The sequence below is a fragment of the Oreochromis aureus genome, linkage group 8 (assembly GCF_013358895.1).
Source record: "Oreochromis aureus strain Israel breed Guangdong linkage group 8, ZZ_aureus, whole genome shotgun sequence".
In the NCBI taxonomy this organism is placed as follows: Eukaryota; Metazoa; Chordata; class Actinopteri; order Cichliformes; family Cichlidae; genus Oreochromis; species Oreochromis aureus.
In genome coordinates, this window is record NC_052949.1 from 3,421,290 (window position 1) to 3,444,535 (window position 23,246).

General features: G+C 40.1%; 1 protein-coding gene across 9 annotated transcripts in view; it reads left to right on the forward strand.

Moving 5' to 3' along the window:
* baiap2b (BAR/IMD domain containing adaptor protein 2b) overlaps positions 1-23,211 on the forward strand; it is a 76,137-nt gene extending 52,926 nt beyond the window's left edge. For 3 of the 9 annotated variants that reach the window (XM_039616379.1, XM_031743825.2, XM_039616382.1), the window contains 8 exons: positions 5,510-5,662; positions 8,743-8,979; positions 9,904-10,108; positions 11,170-11,371; positions 11,705-11,785; positions 12,635-12,803; positions 14,226-14,263; positions 19,802-23,211. In XM_039616379.1, coding sequence (XP_039472313.1) covers positions 5,510-5,662; positions 8,743-8,979; positions 9,904-10,108; positions 11,170-11,371; positions 11,705-11,785; positions 12,635-12,803; positions 14,226-14,263; positions 19,802-19,946 — 1,230 coding nt within the window. In that variant the 3' untranslated portion in view covers positions 19,947-23,211. Of the gene's footprint in view, positions 1-5,509; positions 5,663-8,742; positions 8,980-9,903; positions 10,109-11,169; positions 11,372-11,704; positions 11,786-12,634; positions 12,804-14,225; positions 14,264-15,384; positions 19,388-19,801 lie in introns of all 9 variants that reach the window. The other 6 variants (XR_005614071.1, XR_005614070.1, XM_039616381.1 and 3 more) reach the window with 6 other exon arrangements.
* Positions 23,212-23,246: the final 35 nt, after the last annotated feature.

Sequence of the window (23,246 nt, forward strand, 5' to 3'; positions counted from 1 at the left end):
TAACATCCCTCTGCGCAGCTCGGTGTCATTTTGAAGAAAACACTGCAAATGGTACCGATAAGCTTTTTGAATGGCCGTTTCCACCACAGACGGACATGTTTCATACTCAGCAGAGTTTTTGCACCAGTGGTTTAGACCATCTTTAATGTGAAAAGTCGGTGATTACTTGGACACCATCTCCCTCCATGCACAGGCCTTAAATGCTGATCGGGCTCACTGTCAGCAGAAACCAGAAGCAGTTTTTGGCCAGATTTATATTTGTGTAAAGGGGGAGCTTTTGGGTGAAGAGTGGCTGATTGGCAGTAACATGAAAAGCAAGTAGGAATCTAATTAGGGCTCCGTATCTGAGGGTGATCAGGCTTAATGCACTGAAGCTGCATGAATAATGGAGAAGGAGCTGTGGCGAATAAATGCACTTGAATGTACAGTATATGAATTATCCAGGGATGCTTTTATAAACATTTGCATCCTATATTCCATATACGTTCCTTTCTCATGCATATGCAATGGCAGCATAAGGATTATTTAAGATATAACAGAATTCATGATCTGAGAGATTACATTTACATACTCCTTGTTTATTCAAGTTTTTGGTCTTTTTCGAGGAGGTTAAAGTTTTATTTTGATGCTTCTACTGTAGCTACACTTGATTTGTCTACTTGTCAATGTTTACAAATGCACATTAATTTAAAAAACTATTCAAAACCTAACAGCCTACTTAAATGTAATTATTATTACATTGTGTAATATTATTATTATTATTATTACGTAATTACACAAGAGTAAACCAAAAAGCTGCTGTTGCCAAATATCTTTAGATAGATCAACCATGTGCAAGTACAGTATGGCTTTTTAAGCTAGGTTTTAATACACGACCCCATTATAACGCATCTGCAATAAATCCTAAATAGAATAAAGAAAACATTGCACACACACAGCGGCTGCTTATGTAAAAGCTAGCCACATATTTTTATCCGATGTTTAGGAATCAAGACTGGATCTTTGTTTCAGCTCTAAGTGCAGTTAGTCACGTGACAGACAGTTAACAATAATTAATTTTCTCTCTATCAAATAATGAGCCCAAATGTTTTTCGCTCTCCCTATTTTATAAAAAAAATTTAATATCTTTGTGTTTGAAGGACACAAACAAACAAATCACGGAAATTGTTTTAAAGGATGAAAACTTGGTAGCTGCAGGTGTAGTAAAAGTACAAGAAGAAGAAGTGGGATTCAAAGTATGGAAATATTTAAATGAGTTATCCCCCAAAACACACTTTTCAGGGACTACAGTTTAGTCTAAGCTTGCGGCCTTATATGTCTACATGCTGTGAATAAAGGATCTTAGAGGAGGAAGGCTTTAGGCTCGAGATAGAGGAGACCGGTTTGGCAGCTTCTGCTATTTAAATGTCTCCTTTTACGGTTTTCGGTTTCCTTCTGAGTTCACATGGCATTCTAGGAAGATGACATAATCACGAGGAATTTAGTAGATAAACAAGTGACCTCCTTGGTAAACCGCAGATTTATTTCCTGTAACTCTTAGATAGTAAAATTCTCAGGAAATCAGGCAGAGAGCTGATGGAGGGGAAAACCGCTCCATCACTCACTTCCCGGTGATTGACTGCACCCTTTTGGCTGCTCTAACCTTGCGACGGTCGGAATGCGATACCTGCAAGCGGCTCCACCTCCACTGTTTATATGACTCATGAATGGCCTTCATCTTCCTCTGCTGCTGCCACTTTTTTGTCACCATTTAATATTCCAGTGTGGGTGATTGGTGCATGTTCAGCCTTTGTTCGCCCACATAAACAACTTTGTTTAGTTCTAAGAGATTGTTCTTTTCTGCTAAATAACCAGATTCAGCCACATGAATGTCTTTATTTTGTAGCACTGATTCTTACCACCTGCCTATGAGGGGTGCAAGGGGCACAGTATTCACCCCATCACAGAAACTGTATGGTGAAAGAGGCTCATAATTAATCGATATATATATTCACTTTTGAAAAAAAGGATGATTTTAGTGGATAGTATCTTACATAGTATCCAGTTTTTAACAAATGAGTTGGTTTATTTTTTGTCAACTTTTCCGCCACAGTCCTGTCACACAAATCCTCGGCATATCTTCCTTCATTACATCCATGAGTCTTCTCTGAGGTCTTCCTCTTTTCCATCTTTAACACCTTTTGTCCAGTATATCCACCCTCCCTCCTCTGCACATGCCCGGACCATCTCAGCCATCCCTCTCTAACTTTGTCTCCAAAGTAACAGATTCTCTTTTACCAATATTTTGTTTTGATTTTAATCTGAAAGTGTTGATAAATAAAATAAAACTTAGACGTAGAAGAAAAGAACAAAACGGTGGCTGGACTCTCTTCGTGTGGTAGGATTTAAATCCCCAACCAGAATTTAAATAGTTCAGATGTCCTAAATCTTTGTAATTTCAACTATTAAATATGTCACAGGAATAGAAAATATGCATATTTTTCATGACTGCGCTCGACCTTGTCTACAAAGCGCAGTCCATGTCACAGCACAAATGGAGCTCTGTGCTTCCAACTGTAATCACTTTGTAGTGAAGAGTGGAAGAATGAGATTAATTGCTGGTTGTCTGCAGCTGTTGCCACTCTTACCTGTCAGTCGGGGTCTATTAGATTCATTAAAGACCAGCACAGACAGCCGATCGCTGTGAATGTGTCTTCTTCCTGAAACCAATGACCGTCTGTATGAAGACACTGTGGACAGTGAATCTGTACAGGTTCAGTAAGGAGTGGAGATGACGTAGATCAAATAAGTGTACCAGATTCTTATTTATTCCTACTTTTATTACAGTCATAATTTGGACAGATTTTTAAAGCACTCGCAGTGATAAAGTGTAAATGACCCCCAGTGAAGGATTATCGTAAAGCTAACGAGCATATGTAGTTAAGGTTCGGCAGAGTGTTACACTGTCATAAACACTGCACGGTTATGAGTGTTATTGGTTAAAAAGCAGGAAAAAGAAATATTTCTAGAGTTGGTCGGTTCCATAGAGAATTACAAGCCTAAACAATTATATACATGATGAACAACTCTCTGCAAATCCCCTCACTTCACTCCTAAATGTAACATCAGTAGATAGAAAATCCACCACTTCTTATTTCAGAATAATGTCTTCACGGCCAATTTTCTCAATAAGGACGAGCGGAAGTGAAAGCCCTCCTGTGTTAATGTTGATCTCTGTGCATTAGATTGTGTGATAGTGTTATTTTGGTGCCTGCGCATTTATATCCACAGATGATCTTTTAATTAAATCTCTCAGCTGGCAGAGCACTATGGCTACATTTTAATTGGAGCAATTACTATTTAAAGGATGAGCTAAAGCTTTACATGAACACAAGCTTACTGTGACGATATTGTTCAGTTTTGCTTTTAAAATTTAGATTTTCTTTAATAAGTTCAGCGAATGCTTATTTCTATACAATCGTATACACAAATAGTCATCTGAGGAAGCTTTTTTAAAGACTCTACAGAGTCAGAAAAGAGCTACCTCAGCTTTCTCCTTTGTCACAAGGTTGTTGCCACAGAGTAGCTCCACATGAGTTTTATAGCAGACGCTCTTCCTGACACAACCCCAAAAGGGATTTTTGTCACAGATAAAACAAAAAAGTGTATCATGTCAATAAAATACATTTACAGTGTGTAAAACTGGAGTGAACCAGTTTAAAGAGCTGTGAAAACGCAAGCTATGGAAAAAAGTAGTTGAGGGTCAGGTATTGACAGCAACCTGGTACGTAAACGAGGCTCAGGTTGCTGTGGGAACTCCCAAGGTTACCTGAGCTTATAGCAGCACAACTAAGGAATGGTTTAAGGTGACCTGATCCAGCCCTAATTATAAGCTTCATCTAGAAGGAAAGTTTTGAGGCTAATCTAGAGAAGAGGGTGTTTGTTTGCTGATCCCAAACTGGTTCCACAGGAGACAGGTCTGAGCTGAAGGCTCCGCCTCCCATTCTACTCTTAGAAACCTGAAGAACCCCAAATCAGCCCACAGTCTGAGAGCGAAGTGCTCTGTTGGGATAAGATGGCACTATGAGGTCTTTAAGATATACTGAGGCCTGATCATTCAAGGCATTGCTTGAGGAGAAGGCTTTTAAATTAAATTCTGAATTTAATAGAAAGCCAATAAAGAGAAGCTAATATGGGAGAAATATGCTCTCTGGCACTCTCGCTACAGCGTTCCCGATCAACTGAAGGCTTTTCGGAGCTTTTAGGGCAACTGGATAACAAAGAATTCCAGCAGTCCAGAGTAAATTTCAGCGTTGCATAAAATACTTCAGATGATTTCTTTTTATACATTCAGTTTCCCATGTTGTAGGTAAGTGTGATGTTGATGGTGAGGCAGGAATATTTTCTAAAGAACGCATAATTATGCTTCATTAAAGGACTAATTAGTACATCTGGTGCTGCTTAATGTGTGATGGTGGTTATAGCGCAGCGTTAGGTAACTTAAGAGCTGCTTAAAAGTCACCTCTTTTTTCTTTATTTTCTTTTTTTTAAGCTCTAGTCTGCCATCCACAGCACTAGTGTTAGTTCAAACAGCCAGTCACACATGACAGTGCGTAGGCTTCCAAGTTTCCCTGCAAACCACCGAGCCGCGGTCATTAACGCCTCATCCAGGAGCTCCTTGCTGTCTGGCACTCGGAGAATGTTGTTTCACATTATGTGACACCGTGGGAATCTGAATGTTTTCAGTTACGTAAGCGAGCCTGCGATGAAGTTTGAGTTCATTCTACTTTTGCCTTTGTGTGCCTCAAGGTGATTGTGGATGTGGACGAGTGGCTCCACTTGTTTGTGGAGAGGAGCCATCCTGTACCCTTACGCAGTACAAGCACTAAATGGACTCAGTGGGCTGAGCTGGTGAAGGAGGTTGAATGAGTTTAAAAGCTCGATATAGCTCGGAAAGAGCGGATTTCAACTAATCTGCGGGAAATTTAGAGCACCAGTCACTGTAATCACATAATAGATGTGTGATCAGACAGCCTGAGGGGGCCTGACTTCTTTCTGTCTAATTCACGGTTTTCAGGTCTGATGTGCTGTGACATTTTCGATTTAATTTTCAAGGCGGCACACGAAAGCCCAATTTGTCTGCTTTTTATATGTCACGATTGTGATGTATGATGCCTGAGCCATCGAAATTCTGTCCATTATCTGAAGTCATTTAAAGCTTTGATTGTTAAACGGTTGATTCACCCACTTTACATAACAGTTTTGGGGGGTTTTTGAGAATAATCAAGACACTGCATCCCTGAACTTCTGTAAAAATACATTTCTGGAAAGAGATTTTGCTTTTAAAAACTTACTCCAGAGTCTGTCAGCTTGACCCTTTTGGTTTACTAATCATCAGAGGAGATGTTGTGGATTTCCACTCCAGTTTATGGCGTCCTACTTTTTCCTTGAAACTTGTATTATCAGTCGAGTGTCTGGATTAAGATGTTCCTCCATGTTTTTGTTTCATGTGCTTTCTTTTTGCTTCTAGTATGTGGAGGCCATCAGTAATAAGCAGAGTGAGTTGGATAACTACATCGCTGAGGGCTACAAGAACGCTCTGTCTGAGGAGAGGAGGAGGTACTGCTTCCTGGTGGACCGTCAGTGTGCCGTGGCCAAAAACAGCAGCGTCTACCACAACAAGGTGAGAAGATATTTGATATTTTTGAATTACTGTTGCTCCTACGACACCATAATTTCTGTTGTTCCAGAACCTGAAAAAACATGAACTTTTATAGGTTTTTATAAGTTTTATTTTTTTTAGTTATCTTTGTTTTTACAGTCCCAAGGTTGTGACATCAAAACAACACGATTGGTCAGCTGCACTCATTATCTGCTTATTAATTGTTGTCATGGTAGGACCACATTCATAGCTCACTGGTAACTGAGGCATTTCCCAATAAGGGTAGAAGGGTAAAATGCTGTTTTAGGACTTCCAGTTGTGTAATAGGTTTGTATTATTGTAGGGTCTATAACTTCCAATATAAATCACCTTGAGGCAACTGTTGATGTGATTTGGTGCTACAGTATAGAAATAAAAATAAATAAAATTGAGTTTTGGGGGTTTTTCAGCTTCATATTTGTATTCCTGAAAACAAATGAAATAGTTTTGCATGATGCACGGATGAAAATAATCATTACTTATCTCATAGTGAGTCTTTACGCAGCCCCTCAGTTAATCTTCATCGTCTTAAAAAAAGATGTTTACCTTTAAGTTGTTACACCTTTAGGACCACCCACAGCTGTGTTTCTGAGATGACCAAGAAGTTGAAAAAAAGGCCAAAATTGAGCTTCGACCTTATTGTTTGGCTTCAGAGCCTCGGCGAAAGTATGAATGTATGTTCCAATATTCCCAAAGATTGGGAATATTGGATTTCACTCCAAATGAATGATCATGTTTTCTGACTATCTGCAACTTTTACCACACAAATCCAAACAGTGATAGGAGAAGTGTGCCGCTTTAGTGTCTTCATCTACCAAATGCGCCGACCTTCTGTATTTATTCATGTATTAATTCCATAAACAACCCTAAGGACGCCTCAGATGCATCAGCCAATCACGACTCTCTCCTGTATCACACTCCCTCACAAATGGTAAAATGTGAAAATGTTGTCCGTTTCCTGTTATGTCTGTTTTGTACGAATGTAAAATGTCAATTATTTAAAAGTGGCAAAGGGAAGTGCGAGAGGATGTAGAAGAGGAGGATGGGAGGGAGTGTGGAGGTCGGTGGGAGGGAGAGTGACCTACTTCTGCAAGAACACTTGGTTCAGACTCACTGTGTGTGGGTGTGAAGTGTCTGAATGGGTGATTGATAGACAGAGGGAGGAAGCACAGAACACAAACTGCTGCTGTGATGATAAAACAGCCTTAAAAGAATAAATTAGAGGAGTTCACATTAATTCCCTATTTTTTTTAAATTAAGAAAAAATGTTCCCACTTTCAGCTTTTTCAGTGGATGTGAGGCTCTGAATGACTCTGATAGTTGAATTAAACTCATGTGGTGATGATAATAATCAATTGTAGTCACCCTATTTATGCATAAATACATTCAGATTTATGTAAATGTATTTTTGGTGGTTTTGAAGCTCAGGACCAGGTAGTTGCTTCATACTCAGGTAAGCAGCTGGGGTGTCAGCATGTCGTTGTTTCTTTGGGTATTTGGTCGTAAGAGAATTAGAAATGAAATATAATCCTAAGTTATAGCTGCTTAGCTCCATTGAACCGATGAAACCCTGCAGGTCCGGTACTTCTTAGTTACCTTCAGGAGTACATGTACTGTGAGATGACTGCTGAAGCTCTCTGTTACTTTGGGAAATCTCGTGTTTTATTAGTTACTGTAGGCGAGTGGCTCTCTCGTGCTGTTGTCAATCAGCCGAAAAGAAAGAATGAAAGAAAACAGAGCCGCCTTCTCCTTGTCGATTTTTGTCATCACTGCTAAAGCTCTGCCCACCTACGCTCCACCTTAACTATGTGAAAAGCTAACTCGGATTATTATGACTCATCTTTTTCGCCAACATCCACATGAACCGAGAAAGATTTTGATGAAAACACAAAGCTTTGCGTGGGTCGTACTTCATTCATCGCAATTTCACTGATGCAGGTACAAAAAGGAAGCGCTAACAGTGTTTCCTTCTGACCTGCTTTGTTCAGTGATAATTTAAGTTCCCTGAAACAACAAAAGCGTCTCTAACTCCAACACATCCTGCATTAACTGTGGATAATCTACATATGTTGTGTACTCACAGCCTTATAGCCACAGGAGGCGTGAACTGACACGGCCGTCTCTGAGCCCGTCGACCGAACTCTCTGTAGAGAACAAGTTTGAATCGCCACTTACATGATGTCACTTTATCAGTGCGAATTAGTTCTTGCTGCACTTTTTTCCTTTGTGTATGTGTGAGTTTGTTTGATCATCCCACTCACACCCGGACACCTGACACTGTGGCCCACATGCGCTCAGCGGGGCCAGACAACCTTGGAACCACGCTGTGTTTATCCTCCACACCAGCCTGGCATGGTTAAAAGCTGTTTGCAGAGGAGATTCTGCTCGCCGTCTTTCTTTATTCATGAAAACTCAGAACTTCATCATTTATTCACTGATGACAAATGCAAATGAGAAGTATCTTTATGTAACTGAACTACTGTATAATGTATGGCTTTTCATCCCTCGTGGCCTGCGCTGACTGCGTGTTCTTTCTCCTTTTTCCTTTTCCCTTTTTCTTGCATCACCTTTTGTCTGCTTGGATTATGTAAAAAAAAAAAAGTGTTGCTATATTGATGCCCACAGGGGAAAAAACACTTACAAAAGCGGCTTTATTTCAGAAGGTAAACAAACTAGAGAAATTTAAGTACACCCACAGCAAAAAGGGGCAAGCGCTGCTCCAAAGAAACAGAAAAATTAACGACTCACACTGTGGAGCTCCAGCTTTACCTGTTTATTGCGCCACAAAAAGTGATATTCACAGCACATCTGTGAGCCTTTTTTTCCTCTTTTTTTGGCCAGTTTTTTTTCTTACAAAAAAGGAATATTTTACTTCTTTCTGGAATATTACATAACTGTTTAAGTGGAATAATACAGCGCATGTGCAGAAGAAGTTGTAATGTGAGTACTGATTTTGGTGCACTCTGCTAGTACCCTTGCATTTCCTTTCAACTACAGATTCAAAAGATTTAAAACTTGCACATTATTTTGACTACCAAGTATTTCTCATCTCTTTCTTTCAGGGGAAGGAGCTTTTAACTCAGAAGATCCCACTGTGGCAGCAGGCTTGTGCCGAGCCCAACAAACTGCCAGACCGTGCCATGTTTCTGGCCCAGCAGATGAGCGGTGCAACGGGCACCATGCCTCCTGGTGCTCATCACCCAGGCCTGCCCATCTCTGAGCCTATTCCTGGTGCTAAACCCCTGCCAGTGCCTCCAGAGCTGGCAGCCCTCAGGGCCAGCGGTGGCATGGGACAGCAGGTGAGTTCTTCCTCTGGCCTGATTTAGTTTGCCAAACACTGATACACCCGTGTGCTTTGTTTCTTCACACTCACTTAGTTGATGGAAATAAACATCTGTTAGTATTGTGTTCCACTGAGCTCATTGTGGGTTTGTTGTGAGAGAGAACTCAGGATTCAAGCTTAGACTCTACAATGTACAATAGACTGTATGTAAAGGATGGGTGCAGCCACCATGATGTCACTCACTGGTTAGTGAATTTCCGTTGTGAAGTTTTGAGCTGTTTTCACATTTTCTAGCCATTTGAAACTGGAGCACAGTTCAACGCTCATCAGCTAATCAACTTGCCCCAGAGTCGCCCCCTGCAGGCCGTTAGAAAAAATGCACCCAGAACCTATGTCAGTCTTTTTTTATAGAGTTTTAGTTTATGGCCACTTTCTAACTCTTGAGGTTTGAGAATGAGAAGCCCAGCCAAGCGGTCAGCTGCATCAGAGAATCCCTCAACACATCCTTACAAAATCTGGGTGAAGGTAAATGAAATCATTAGGAAACCATGCTGATGAGCTTGATGCACAGAAGAGGGCAGAGGTCCTTATATCCTCAGGCTCTTTTGCTCCCTGCCCCCTTCCTTCTCCTCCTGCTGGCTGAAAAATAAACCCAAACTTTCAAGATTCAAAGACTTCATCATTTTAATTACGGTGGTGCAGATTAGTAGAGTTTTATAACAGCAGACTAAATATACTTTGAAATTCTTTTTGCCGTCTTCCAGCTACTCCTTAAGCTTATCTTCAAATCAGCGTGAACTCAAATAGTGTTTTCACTAATCACAATTTCATGACCCAGATCTGCTCTCCTCCTTATCACTAATGAGCTGCAAGATGTTGCGTAACAGCCTTTTGTGACGTAATGAGAAAAAAAGTTTGCATTTTAATTGCCTGTATGCAGAGGCTGATGGGAGGTGTGGAAGGAGGGATGCCTGTGATGAATGGTACAGCCGGCGTTCATGGAGGAGAAGACTACCAGCAGTGGATGGAGGGCAAAATCGCCCAGGGCAAAGCCTCACCGCAGACTCAGCGGCACGGAGGCGAGGTGTACTCCAACACCCTACCTGTGCGCAAGGCCGCGCCAGCCAAGAGCAAGACCACACTGAGTAAGGACACACACTGTGGGCTAAATTTATTCTGTTGTGGTGTTTAATCTAACATAAGTCCTGGCAATAATCACACTAACGCTGCACTTTTCTGCAGAGCAAGGATGCTGATGAAAGGACTTGTTAACTGACTTCACAATCTTAACTGTATTTTAAAATTAAGAAAGGCTCAAAAGACTATACGCAATATAAAAGTGGCAAACACTTTCTTCAGTCCTGCATGGCTGTTTTAGTTTTAGAGTACATTTGCAGTTTGGTTCAGTCTTATCAGCCTTATTTCAGCCCCATCTAGCAGCTCTTTTCACAAAGAAAGCTCCACAGCGTCTCTCTGCACAGCAATAAACAGCAAAGTGATGACGAGACTTAGCTTCAAGAAGAAAGGAACCTCTAGCAGTCAAATATATAGCAGCCAGATATAGGTGAAAACACAAAAGAGCAAAGTCTGACGAAAAAAAACGGACATAATTACAGCAGTAATATTCAAGAGGATAGAAAACGGCACTCTAAATAAATGGTTCTCTTTGTTTCCGACAGCTGGATATATAAAAAGACCATCGTTTGCTTGGCATAAGAATATTGCGAGCCAGTGTTATTTCAGGGCGGTGAGTTTGCCAGCTTGTTGTGGAGTTGTTCTGCTGTTTAGTGGCAAAATGAAAATATCTTGAAAAGCAAATTTAACTTGGCATTCAGCGTGCTTTTAATCACAGTGAATGTACTGGGAAAGTATATTTCCAGAAAAGAATTACTGCATCTCAGATATAGAAAAAGCTAATGAGATGACCCGGCTGCCACACACATGCTCAGTGCCATTTTAATAAGAAAGAGGCCAAAGCAAGTGGGAATAGAAGGAGATGTGATAATAAAACCGAAGTAAGATGGTACATTTCTGAGTAAAAATAGATACAGAGGAGAATATTTCACAAAAATATGAAGCGCTACATTGAATAAAATCCCTGTAGACATTCTGTATGTTTCAAGCATCGTTAAGGGCTTTGTGGCAAAAACTGAAGTTTATGGCAGTGTGATAGCAACTCTCTTCCTCCTCCTCCTCATCTCCACAGCAGAGACCCGCACGCTGCCCCGGTCCAGCTCCATGGCAGCAGGTCTGGAGAGAAACGGAAGAACTCGTGTCCAGGCCGTCTTCTCCCATGCTGCCGGTGACAACAGCACGCTGCTCAGCTTCGCAGAGGGCGACGTGATTACCCTGCTGGTACCCGAGGCCCGTGATGGTTGGCACTATGGAGAGAATGAGAAGACAAGGATGTGAGTGCAAAATAAAATGCAGCAAAAAAGCGACAAATGAAGTTCTATCAGGGTCACTGTAGTCAAAGCTGAATCGTTATTTCCACCTGCAGTGATTTATATTCTGCCCAGTTGGGGAGAGGAGTGACAGAATAGAGGAATCTGCGACAAACAGACATAATGTTAAATAAGTCAGAAATAGCATGATTAGCATGAAGTGGAGGAGCTGGGGCGAAGAAGGGTTGCAAAATGGCTTGCAGAGGCAGCAGCAACTGCAGACTGCAGATGAACAGGTCAGCCAATGCTGTGAATTTGATTTTTGTGTTATTTACATCTGATGTCCTCCTTCTGCAGGCGTGGCTGGTTTCCCTTCTCCTACACACGGGTGATCACTGATGGCGAAGGAGACTCTATGCGGCAACTTCGAGTACACAAGTGAGTGTTTGCAGACTTTGTTGTTTTGAATGCATCACCACTGAATATTATTAAGTTAAATATTAATATTATTCACAGAAACTTAATGATTTTGTTGGTTAACCTGCCAGATCTCCTTTACCAGTAGAGTTGGCGTTTTAACATAAATATTAATGTTAGATGTTACTCCTTACTTGGGCAGCCAGGTGCAGCTGCGTTGTATTTCAGCACTGATGTAATTGTGCCCACGTACAGTCCTTGTGATTCCATCAAATGCACTGAAGCATTTTTCAGAAGCATCCCAGAAACGGCTCTTAGTTCTGTGTGGCACAAAATGCACAGTGAGTGTATTTTGGCCGAAGTCATGTCAAACTGCACAGAGCAGATGAAATGGGCAGGAACAGGAAGCTGGTCAATTTTCAAAATAAAAGACCCTGGCTAAAATCTTCTGAAATGCTTTGGTTGTGGTTTGATGCTGTGTGAAGGATGGCACACACACACACATGAACATAACAAACTCTAAATATAAATATCAGACTCTAGGCTATACTGCCTCAAAATAAAGCTGCAGTATGATTTACTCATACTGGGAACAGTAATGCATTATGTTATTGTATTACATTGCATAAATATAATGTGATTACACTGTACTGCCCCAGCACTCAAAATTATATTGTACCTTGCAGTAAAAGTTAACCAGTTATGGAAGTACTTCCAAAATCAAAATCAGTCCCCTGATGACTCGCCCATACACCTTCCCAGCCTAGAGACATCAAATGTTAGCACCTGATTGGCCCAGGAGGAGTTGCCCAATGGGGGACCACATGATTTACAGTTTCCTCTTTTTTTGTGTACTTCTTGTGTTTCTAGTCTCCACCATGGTAAAAGCAGCAGCACAGGCAACCTTCTAGAGAGAGAAGACATGGCTCTCCCCGTCCCTGATTACGGCATCCACTCCCGTATGGCAGCACAGAGCGCTGCTGCGCTGCACGGCAGACAACAACGCCCCTACAGCGTGGCGGTGCCAGGCTTTTCACAGGTGGGGGGCCTGCAAAACAAGCACACAAACACATGCAAACTCGCATCCACCCACATGGGTTCACACATGACACACGAGCAGTCTCACGAAACCTGGCAAAGATCTCGTCTGTCTCAGAAAGTTTGGAGGTAGCTTTCCCCCTACGTGCTGCCAGCCGGAGATGCTTCGCTTTGACTCGCTCTCTCTTATAGAGGAGCGCTCTGGCACATTAGCTTACATAAACGCACAAATCAGCTCTGCCTCGCTTCACATTCCTGGTCACGGAGGGTCGAGTGTAAGATGAGGCACAGCTCAGATTGAAGAGGTCTACCGCTGTCGCTGAAGGAAGTGCTTCTGACAGGCATCAGCTGATAACAGAGTCGGCGTTCAGCCAGGCTAGAGAGAAGGCAGCTGTGGTGATGGAGGCAGCTTAATTTTTCAGAAGGAAAAATCAAAAGTAGCCTTACGCAACAGTAAACTCTTCACTATTGGCCCACCTTCCCTCCTACGCCTCACCTGGAACATTACATGTGGGCGATGCCTAATTGCTCAGCAGTCATGTAACATCAAGGTTTGAAACATCTCTGCTGACATTTAAGGAAAAATGTGTTTTGTAATTTTGGTCAAGAATATACATGCGTGGAAGTTATTAGGTCATTCAGTTCTGATTTGATCATTAATAAAGTGCAAACGTTTGTTTGTTTTATATGAACTTAAAAATGACAAGTATGTTAAATATATTTTACACCGTGTCACTTTTAAATTATCAATTTCAACCAATCAGTGAAAGAATAATGAGATGACAACCAGGAGACGGGCTGATGTATATTGTAGTGTATTTTCCTTCTATACAGTTTCTTTCAAATCTCCAGTTTTCCTTTGATGATGCTGCGTCTTCTTCTTCGTGTTTCTTTGTCGCCACCTTCTGACTGCTTTTGTCATTGCAACAGTTCACTAAGTTTCAGAACCGGGCTCAGCTAAACTTAACAAAAATCAGTTTTGTTAACCAAAATAAAAAATTAAAAGCAGATTTTGTAAAAACAAAACAAAAAGACCAAAGTAAGATAAAAAATACACAATAAATTTCTTTTTTTTAAGTCTTTGGTCAAAATCACAGACACTACGAGCACGAGGAGGGTTTGATGTATGGTACAAATTTATTCGACCACCATCCAGTGTCCGGTTTATGCCACAGCTACTTTCAATTAACAGTATTAATACTTACCAAAATTATTTTATATGTTCCTGTAATGGTAAATGGCCTGTATTTGTATCGCGCTTTATTAGTCCCTAAGGACCCAAAAGCGTGTTACACTACATTCAGTCATACTGGTATCATGTGGTATGAGTGACAGTTAATGTGGTTTTCACGCTTTATTTCGGAGTTCATGTTTAAACTGCAAAAACTAAACGTTTCTTTCTTCTTTGATTATGTCTTTGCAGCAGGGAGTCGAAGAGTATGAGCCCCGCTTCCCTACGAGGTAAGAACCACTCAGCTTGATTCAGTCAGTGTTTTGTTATTGTGCCAGGAATCAGTTTCAACTCAGTTCCAGTTCAGTCATTTCAAATGCACTCGGCAGTGTTTGTGGGTGGGAAGCCAAAGTGGAATTCTGTCCCGTTGGCTCGAGGGCTGGAATCTGAGACATCAGTGAGAGTTAGTTTACCAAACAGCTGAAGATGGAGAGAGGAGGGATTGGGACAGTTCCTGGTGCACGCCAAGTTCAGACCCGCAAACAGACAACCAGCAGGACACACCACACTCTTTGTTTTGTGTTGTTTTTCTTAGTTCTCCTCTGTTTGCAGCAGCGTGATTGGAAACCATAGGTGCAGTTCTAACTGCATAGTGGTTTTAAAGAAGGCTGGCTTTATCTTTAAGTCATCCATTAGTAACAATTGTTTCTATCTGTAAAACTACATTACATTAATCATCTCTGGAGCATCACTTAGCGCTGTTTTGTCAAAGCCACTGTGTGGCTCGTCCATGCCCAGTGAGTCCTCTGGTGTTTAGTACTGAGTGCTGCTGTTTTAACACAAACCTGACCGAGTCAAAGTGAAAGTAAAAACGTGGGGACTGTTATGCAGTCTCAATCTGGGCCCAAACTAGGGTCCTAAACTGATAGACCTCTGCTTTATACCACCGCCGCCTCTTCAACATGCAAATCAGGCTGTGGGCTCCAAAAAGCCAGTATTCCTGAGTCCAGAGGACATTGTGCATGAAATGTGGAGTCACAGGAGGCACCTGACAAAGTGGCAGTTAATTAGACCTCCGGAAGAGAAATAGTTGATTAATTTAAGTGTAAGTGGTTTTAAGTTTCCTTTTGTTCATTAAGTTAAGAAAGAAAATCATGCTTTGACTCCACGGCACCTTCCCATCACGCCACCACCCCCCCACGCTCCATGCAGCTCCTGTATCTTCTGTCTGCTAACTGCACTCACCCAATCCCTGCTCGTTAAAACCACATCCACATTTTGCTTTAAAATCAGATCCAGTTAAACTTGTAGGGTAGACGAGGTTTTTGCGTCTGCGTGTGTCCTGGTTGTGTTTGCTGTTGTTTCTCCTGAGCCAGCCCACCTGGAAGCCTCTCCCTCTCTGTGTCCACAGTTCCACAGAGGGCAAATTGATTTCGACAGTGTGAGGACAGACAGACAAACAGGCACAGACTCAGCCACACGATAGGACATGCACCTCGCTGCCCATCTGTCATCCTTAACCCACCCTCTTTCCCGCCTCCCTACCTCCTTTTCACGACAATAAACTCTCCCCAAGCCGGTCAGTTCGAGGAAGACGCTTGGGTCTCTTTCTTTTCCTCCCTCTGATCTCCCTCCCTTCGTCCTTCAGTCCTGCCCTGTGCTGTCTAACTGGCCAGTAGCCACACTGGGCCACTGGTGGAGCTTTGGTGCAGAGCCAAGCCAAAACCAGAACAAAGTGGACTCTGTGCCATCTGCATATTCAAAATCAGTGTGATGGACATTTTCTGTGAGGAAAATGTAACCTTTGCTTGTCTTTCATGCATGTACATTTCTTTTATATATTGCTGGGAATTATATTTTCCCAATGAAGGAACCTGATTTTCACTAATGTCAGTGCTCTCAGATAGAATGACAGTGTAAAGAATGATATGTAAATCAGGGTGTAATCTTAAAGTGGTTGATCCCAAAGAGGATTTTTATATTATGTAAAAATGACATTGCAATCAATGCTTTTACTGGATCTTTCAGTATTTAACAATAATTTTACCTTTTCATGCTGTGAGGTTTTGTATTCCTCTGACATAAGAGGCCATGTATCGCGAGTAGTGAACAGCTCATGTAAATGTTTTCACACATGAAACGTGGGGGAAAAAAAAGTGTGATGGGAATGTTTACTGTACATAAATGTGCCATACAGAAGTGCTTGTCATGCAGTATCTATGATCAGTTTATAAAAAAATGCACCTTATGGAAATAATAGTCTATATTTCTGACTGTGTGTAAACAAACTTACTGTAACGTTTTCAGTGTGAGCCTTTGCGCTTGGATGGACACACAAACACACCACTCTTGGGTCCTTTGACTGTCTGTTGTGGTGCCTGAATATTGTGCCAAGGCTGAATGGGGTCAACTAACTCTCGTCCCCGAGAGATTACGCGAGGCTCTGAGTCGGGTTTAGTGCTGAAACTGTTTGTTCGTTAGTCAGTTAACTGATGTGTTGTGCCGATTAAATGTTTGAAATAACTTATCAGGCTCAAATGCCAAATATTTGTTGGCTTTGGGTTCTCAAATACAGACATTTGCTGCTTTTCTCTGTTTTTTATATGACTGAAAATTAAATATATTTGGTTTTTGAGCTCAATAGAAAGATATCACTTTGACATCACCAGTTAAAAAAAGTTGGAGGCAAACTCTGGTTCATGCATGAAAGAAAAGACAACTGGTATTGCGGCGCTGCTCGGTACACGTGATACTGAAACCGTTTTTAATTTATTTTTATCATAAATAAAAGAAACAGGAATACAGTTCATTTAAAAGATTCAAAGTCTTTTCTACTTTCAAAAATATTCACATGTGGTGCTTCTGCTGTCGATTAACTTCTGTGATTAATGTCGTTTTATGGGAACTTAAGACTTCACATGAAGCTTCAGCTGTATTGTGATTATTAGAAAAAAAACCTACACTGGCTACAGAGTGGTGTTTATACTGTGCTGCATTTATCCAATGTACAGACTAAAGGCACAGCCGCTCTGCAGCTTTGAAGGGGAGAGGAGTTAATTTGTGGTTGAAGCCTCATTCAGCCTTCTTGTACTGCTGTCTCTGCGACTAAAAGCCTGATTTGTTTATTTTCTCCAAACCTCAGTGAGTAAAGAATGTCGTGTTTTAACAACGGCAAGAGAAGTGTTTGTCTGATTCTTTGTGTGCTCAATAAAAATACCGGTGTGCTTGTCTGTATGTCGGCCCAGTTAGTGCCTGTCTGTACTAACCACTGTCCCTTTGTTGACATCTGGTGTCCACGAGCTTGCCCGCTGGGAAGTGAGGTTTTTTTAACTCGTAGGTTCGGCATCTGACTCGTACGAGGCTTTTACTGAAATCTCGTCTGAGTGCTTTCTTCACCAAAGAGAGGAGGTTAAAAATGAAACTGTGCATCTCTCCCATTCCTCCTACACTGCAAAAAATGCTTGTCTTTTACTAAATTGTTAATGAGGGAAATTGTTTGAAGAGTCTTGCAATATATTTTTCTGCAAGTATGTGCAAAAGTAATGCACATGCATTAAAAAAACAACAACTTTCAAGTGCTGCTTTTCTGATCTGCCACTTATAGACAGAAAAATATTTTCAGACTCTACCTGAGACCTAACACGGACCTTTTTTTGCACTGTAGAAATGTTCTCCTTGCTGCATAAGTCTGCTGTCTCTGTGCTTTCTTCTCCTTCTCCTCTCCGTTTGTCTGTCACCTAACGCTCGTCTTCCCCCTTAGCTTTGCCAACCCCCCCGTCTTTTTTCATCTCTGTTTTGATGAATTTAGAGACAAAAGTCGAGTGCAAACGACTGGAAGCTGCCAGTGTTTCTTCTTTCTCCACTAAAATAGTCCAAGGTATGGCTGACATCGCTGCAGAGATAGCACACCAATCACCTGTGGCTAATAACGCCAGCATTCACTGATGTGCTCTGATTGTGAGGGGTTTTGTTGTAAAAGAGTTACAAGAAAAAGCATCTAAATATTGTATAGAGAATTTATGGATATGCATGCTTTGGGGGCACCAAAAAGTGTAACACTGATGACCTCAAATGTATGGTGAATTTCTACTCTTACAAAGTATTAAATAAATTTATTCAGCTGGATATTTTTATTGTTTCTGTTCGTTTTTTCCCTGAAGGCTTTGGTGTACATGATGAAACTTTTAGAATACACCATTTGAAGAAGTTTTTAATTAGCCTTCAAGTGACAAATTAGCTCGTAAAACCAATGAACTTTCATTGACAGGCAGCATTTCAACTCTCGATTCTGGCTTTAAGTTTGTGGCTGAATAAACTTTAGTCACCACATCTTTTCTCACAGCTAACAAACTGGGGATCGTCCTCATGCTTTAACACATTAACAAGCGGCTCTTCTTGCACATTTGACATCACCACTCATGTCAACATTTCTGGAACCGAGACCCATCATAACCTCCCACCGGGCTTGTTGCATGTACAGTGTGTGTGTGTTCTGTGCACAGTAGTACTTACACTGCATCCTGACCTGCCATACACCCACTGGCCTGCTCTTCCTGCTGCTAGCAAAGGTACTTTTTTCAACTCAACTGTGTGTGAGTGTGTGTATGTTTGTGTATTGTGCTCAACACAGTGTGTTCATTTTTAGTGTTTTTTAATTTTTGTAGTTGTTTTGCTTCACTGTGTTGTGGGTTCACACGCCTGTTTGCCTGTTTTTATTTAATCTTTATTTTTCCCCCATATGACACACGTGAATATGTATTGGTCATAATTTAAATGTAAACAGTCTCAGTGAATTTGTGGAGTTCTGATCTGTTTTTTTGGTCATATTTTCAATTTAATCTAAGTAAATGATGTAAATAATTTTGGCTAATTTAGTAATATTAAACACGATCTTTACTGAGTTTGACTGGCAGCCTCAGCAGATGCTGTGTTTAATGTGGTGCTGATGTTGGTGAAAAAATCCTTCTTAACCTTTGGCTCAGTAAAAGTACAGCAGTGAGATCATAATGGAAAACTGTATGCACTGAATATAAAGTGCTTTTCAGAGCAGTCATTTAAAAGTCTCACAGTGTTATCACTGCATATATCTGGCACTGTATTACAGATAATAGTGTGGAAAAAATCAAACAAAAGGAGCAATAGTACCTTCTAAATACAGGCTCCAGTCATCTCAGTCTTGGTCTGTTTTCCCTTTTAATACCTTTAATGATACCTTGTATTAACAGGAAATCAAATATATACACCATATAATGTGCAGCCATGTTAGGAGGAAGTTGTGTGTAGTAATTTATTTCCCTGTCTCATGTTGGAAGATGTGAGTTGGTATTTGATCCTGACTGTTGACACATGGGGACTGTTTCTGCCTTTCAGTACAGGGCCTGATTACGCCCGCTTTTGAGTGACCAAAGCCCATCGTAAGTGAATAATCTTGGGTCTAAAGTGTCTTCATGTATCCACTTGCTTTTGAATTTTTCATTATAACTGAAAGCTGCTTCATTTTTTTGTGTTTTCTTTGCGAGCTGTGGAGTGGCTTTTGGGTTATTTCCATTGCTGTTTGTTTGTTTTTAATGTGATGTGACTGCTGACCTCATCAGCTGATTGTGGGCTGTTACACTTTGCCTGAAAAACGTGTTGTTTGTTTCGGCATCATGCTCTTCGCCTCAGCTTTCTCTCTATTTGCATGACTCAGACCTTTTTATTTTCAGCAACAATGTGGCTGAAAAAAAAAACATTGTTCCATCCTGTGCTCTTGTTGACCTCGTCTTCCATTACCATTTTACATTGTAACAAATAAAAACTACATTCCCTTTTGCTCTTTTTCTTCCTAGCGATGATCCACCATGCGAGCCGGCCGTGGAGGCACCTGCCAAACCGCCCCTCTCCGACGATGAGGATGAAATTGAGGAGGACCACTTTGATGAAGCTCACTATGATTCCTTGGAGAAGACTTCCAGTCCTCCAGAGGACTTCTGAGCTCTCTTTTAATGTAAACTAGCTGTAGGTGGATCACTGGGGCACAATTTCACCCTCAACCATAAGCTGAAAGGCTCTGATTTACCCTTGGTATTACAATAATGCTACAAAATGAAAAGAATGAAATATAATCAGCAGATAAAGTGCACTACAACATGTCACAGAAACAGAAATCTCTGTAATCGCCCGGAAAAAATGTAAATAAATACTAGGATTGACTTTATATTGAACCGTGTAGCGAGGAAGCCACATTCAAAAGTTAGAAAAATTAAAGATGAGGTTTTCCCGTCGATTGGTGACTTTGGTAAGGTGACATTTTAGATGAGCAGCAGTGGAGCTGATTAACTCCTGTAAAGGTTTTAAAGCCTACAAGGAGCACGTGGTGTATAAAAAGAAGAATGAGAGCAGATGTTTACTCGTGTGGCTCATTTTAAAAGTCAGAATTCTTGCCTCTTGTATCGTTTCGTTACCCAAAGACTAATGCCTAGCTCCATGTAGACTCACAGGATCGGTAGCCCGTCTCTGTGCATTTAAAATGCAGCTCCTCCCCTCTTGCCTTGTCAATGAAAGGGCTTTAAAATTGCTAAGCTTTACACCATGTTGGGTGTCTCACCTTTGAGCCTCACCTTTCAATACTGCCTTTTCACCTGGCAAGAGCACTGTATGCTTGTCAAACAGTCCAGTGTATGCACCATAAGAACCGTCTTATTCTTCTGACTGAGACCGATGATCTTAAAGCACGACGGCAGAAAAAAAAAGTACTGAAACACATCAGAAAGGTAGATTATATGGAAAAAGATATCTGTAGAATACGTTTGTGCTGATAGCATCACAACTGATAAGCACACTACTCGTAGTACTGTACCTTCAACTAATTCTGTACTCACAGGAAATCTTTTGTCTTTCTGCAATACTAGAGATAAGCAGCCGTGCAGGCCTTTGTACACTTAATAATGAATTTCACTGGTTCTCAGATTCATGTTTGATTGTTATTGTTCGTAGTGAACAAGCACTTTATAAGATCTTCTTAAAGCAACATGTTCAGCAGAGATTTAATTCAGTAACACAATCAGCAGGAGAAAAACTTTGTAATTGCATGTTGTTTATCTAGTTTAAGATAATCGTTGACAGGCAAACAGGGTCACGCTAACGTAGGTTGTGTTGGTTGCGCTGAGCCGAGGTCATTTAAGATGTGCTGGTTTCGGTGTCTGTGGTTTTACTTGTTTAAGAATTTAAAATACATTTAAATCTTAGATTTAAATATGGGGTTTAATAATTACTTGATAAAGCACTGAAAACTACATTTAAAAAAATCACATCATCCCTCTACTTTCCCCCCTTGTTGAGTTATTGATTATTTTTCATAAACATGAACAATTATGTGATTTCAGTAAGTGTCATGGTTCTTATTGATAATAATGATATTCTAGGGTCCAGTGTGGGTATGTTAAATTTTACCTACTCAGGTTAGGTTTGATTTACCTTCATGTTGGAATAGCTGGAAGACAGGTTTGAACTACTTTCCGCTGAATATAGTGCGTTTAAAGTCTGACTTTAGAGTTAGTGGAATTTTTTTGCAGACTTTTTAATGCAAAAAAGTGAAATTTGCCTGGAATGAAAAATCCAGGGGAAGGACCCACTTTAGGAATTATGCAAAATTTCAGGTCTCAACTTTCATTATTTTTTTAAAAAATTTTTTTTATTTTTTTGTCTTTTTTGAGAAAAGTATTCCAGGATGTGAAAGTTGTCCTAGCATCTTTCAACCATGCACGAGTATGAAACCATGTACAAAATCTAAATTAACTGCATGCTTTTCTTAAAATTATATCCAAAATTTGTGAAAGGCTCATTTTCCAAATATGAAATTTTGGAATATTCATATTTATGTGAGTATTTTAATATATCCTAATGGAATTTTAAAATATCTCCATAAATATCAAAAAATACCTCTTTAAAAATATTTCGGTGGATAAGGGTCATTCACTGAAATATTTTTTTAAGAAAACCAATAACAGAAGAGACCTGAAATTTTAATTCCTATTCATAAGTGATGAACTGACATGAACGGACCCAGTGAAACCTATGATTTTTTTTTTCTTAGCCTTCAGAGAACCAGATTTTTTTTTAGTTGTTGATTAATTTCATCAGTAAATTTTAGTTAACAGGACTATGAGGGGAATTCCTATTCACAGTAATAAATATTAAGACTTTGAGATTTGAGAAGTAACAAATTTGAATATAACTGGTTTTAAAACAAATTTAAGTCTGATTTATTTGTTTTTCTACTTTTCATATTAGCAGAGCAGAATTCGCCTCAGTACTTTCTACCCTTATTAAAGCACCCGTACCTGCAATGCAGTGAACGAGCTTGTTATTACACATGGGTGTAATCAGCTGTGCTCTTTCTACTCCGATGAATATACATCAAAACTATCATTCACCTTATTGTATGTGCATGCAAAACATGTATCCACCACTAGATGGCAATAAAGCTGGACTTCCTCACCTGGATGTAGACAGTTTGGAAGGAAAAAAAAAGAGATTTTCTTTAAGGCAATTTTTAAAGTTTCTGGAATTTTTCACACATATTTTCCCCAAAGTCAGCTGGTATTCAGCTCTATATTTCTGAGGATATTTCCAAAAAACCCTCCATTGTTTTATATTAATTATGAGGAAAAATAAAATTCAGGTTTCTGGAGAGATCATGCTAGTACCTCCTCATTATCAGAGTACTTGTGTAGTACAGAGGTACATAAACTACATATTCATAATGATTCACCTGTATTGAGTGATTCAATTATTCACTCTCTTTTGTGCTCTGATCTGCTATGATAATCATTTTTTAATTGTCTTTCTAAGGAAACTGTTCTTGATTATTGAGATCAGTTTATGAAAACGAATTTTCACTTAAACTATATGCGTTTATTGTTCTTTATAATATATTTGTTAATTAAAATTATCAAGTCTTCATACACTTGAAGCACTATCTTCAGTTTCCCTATAGTTAATACAAAATTACACGGGATGTTTTGGAAATATCTGCATTATTTATTATTAGATGATCCCACATGTCGCAGCTCATTTTACAGAGAAATTAGCTGAAAACGATATGGCTCAGAAATATGAAAACCAATAAAACCTACGTTAATGTAACATGAGGAGTACTGTACTGGCAGTCTACACTATACACTGATGTGAGTTGATGGTAAACAAATTGTTTGTTTTTTCGTTTAATTCTGAGAATAAAGAATCAAGTATTTAACAATATTGTGCAGTATTTTTTTTTATCTGTTATAATGC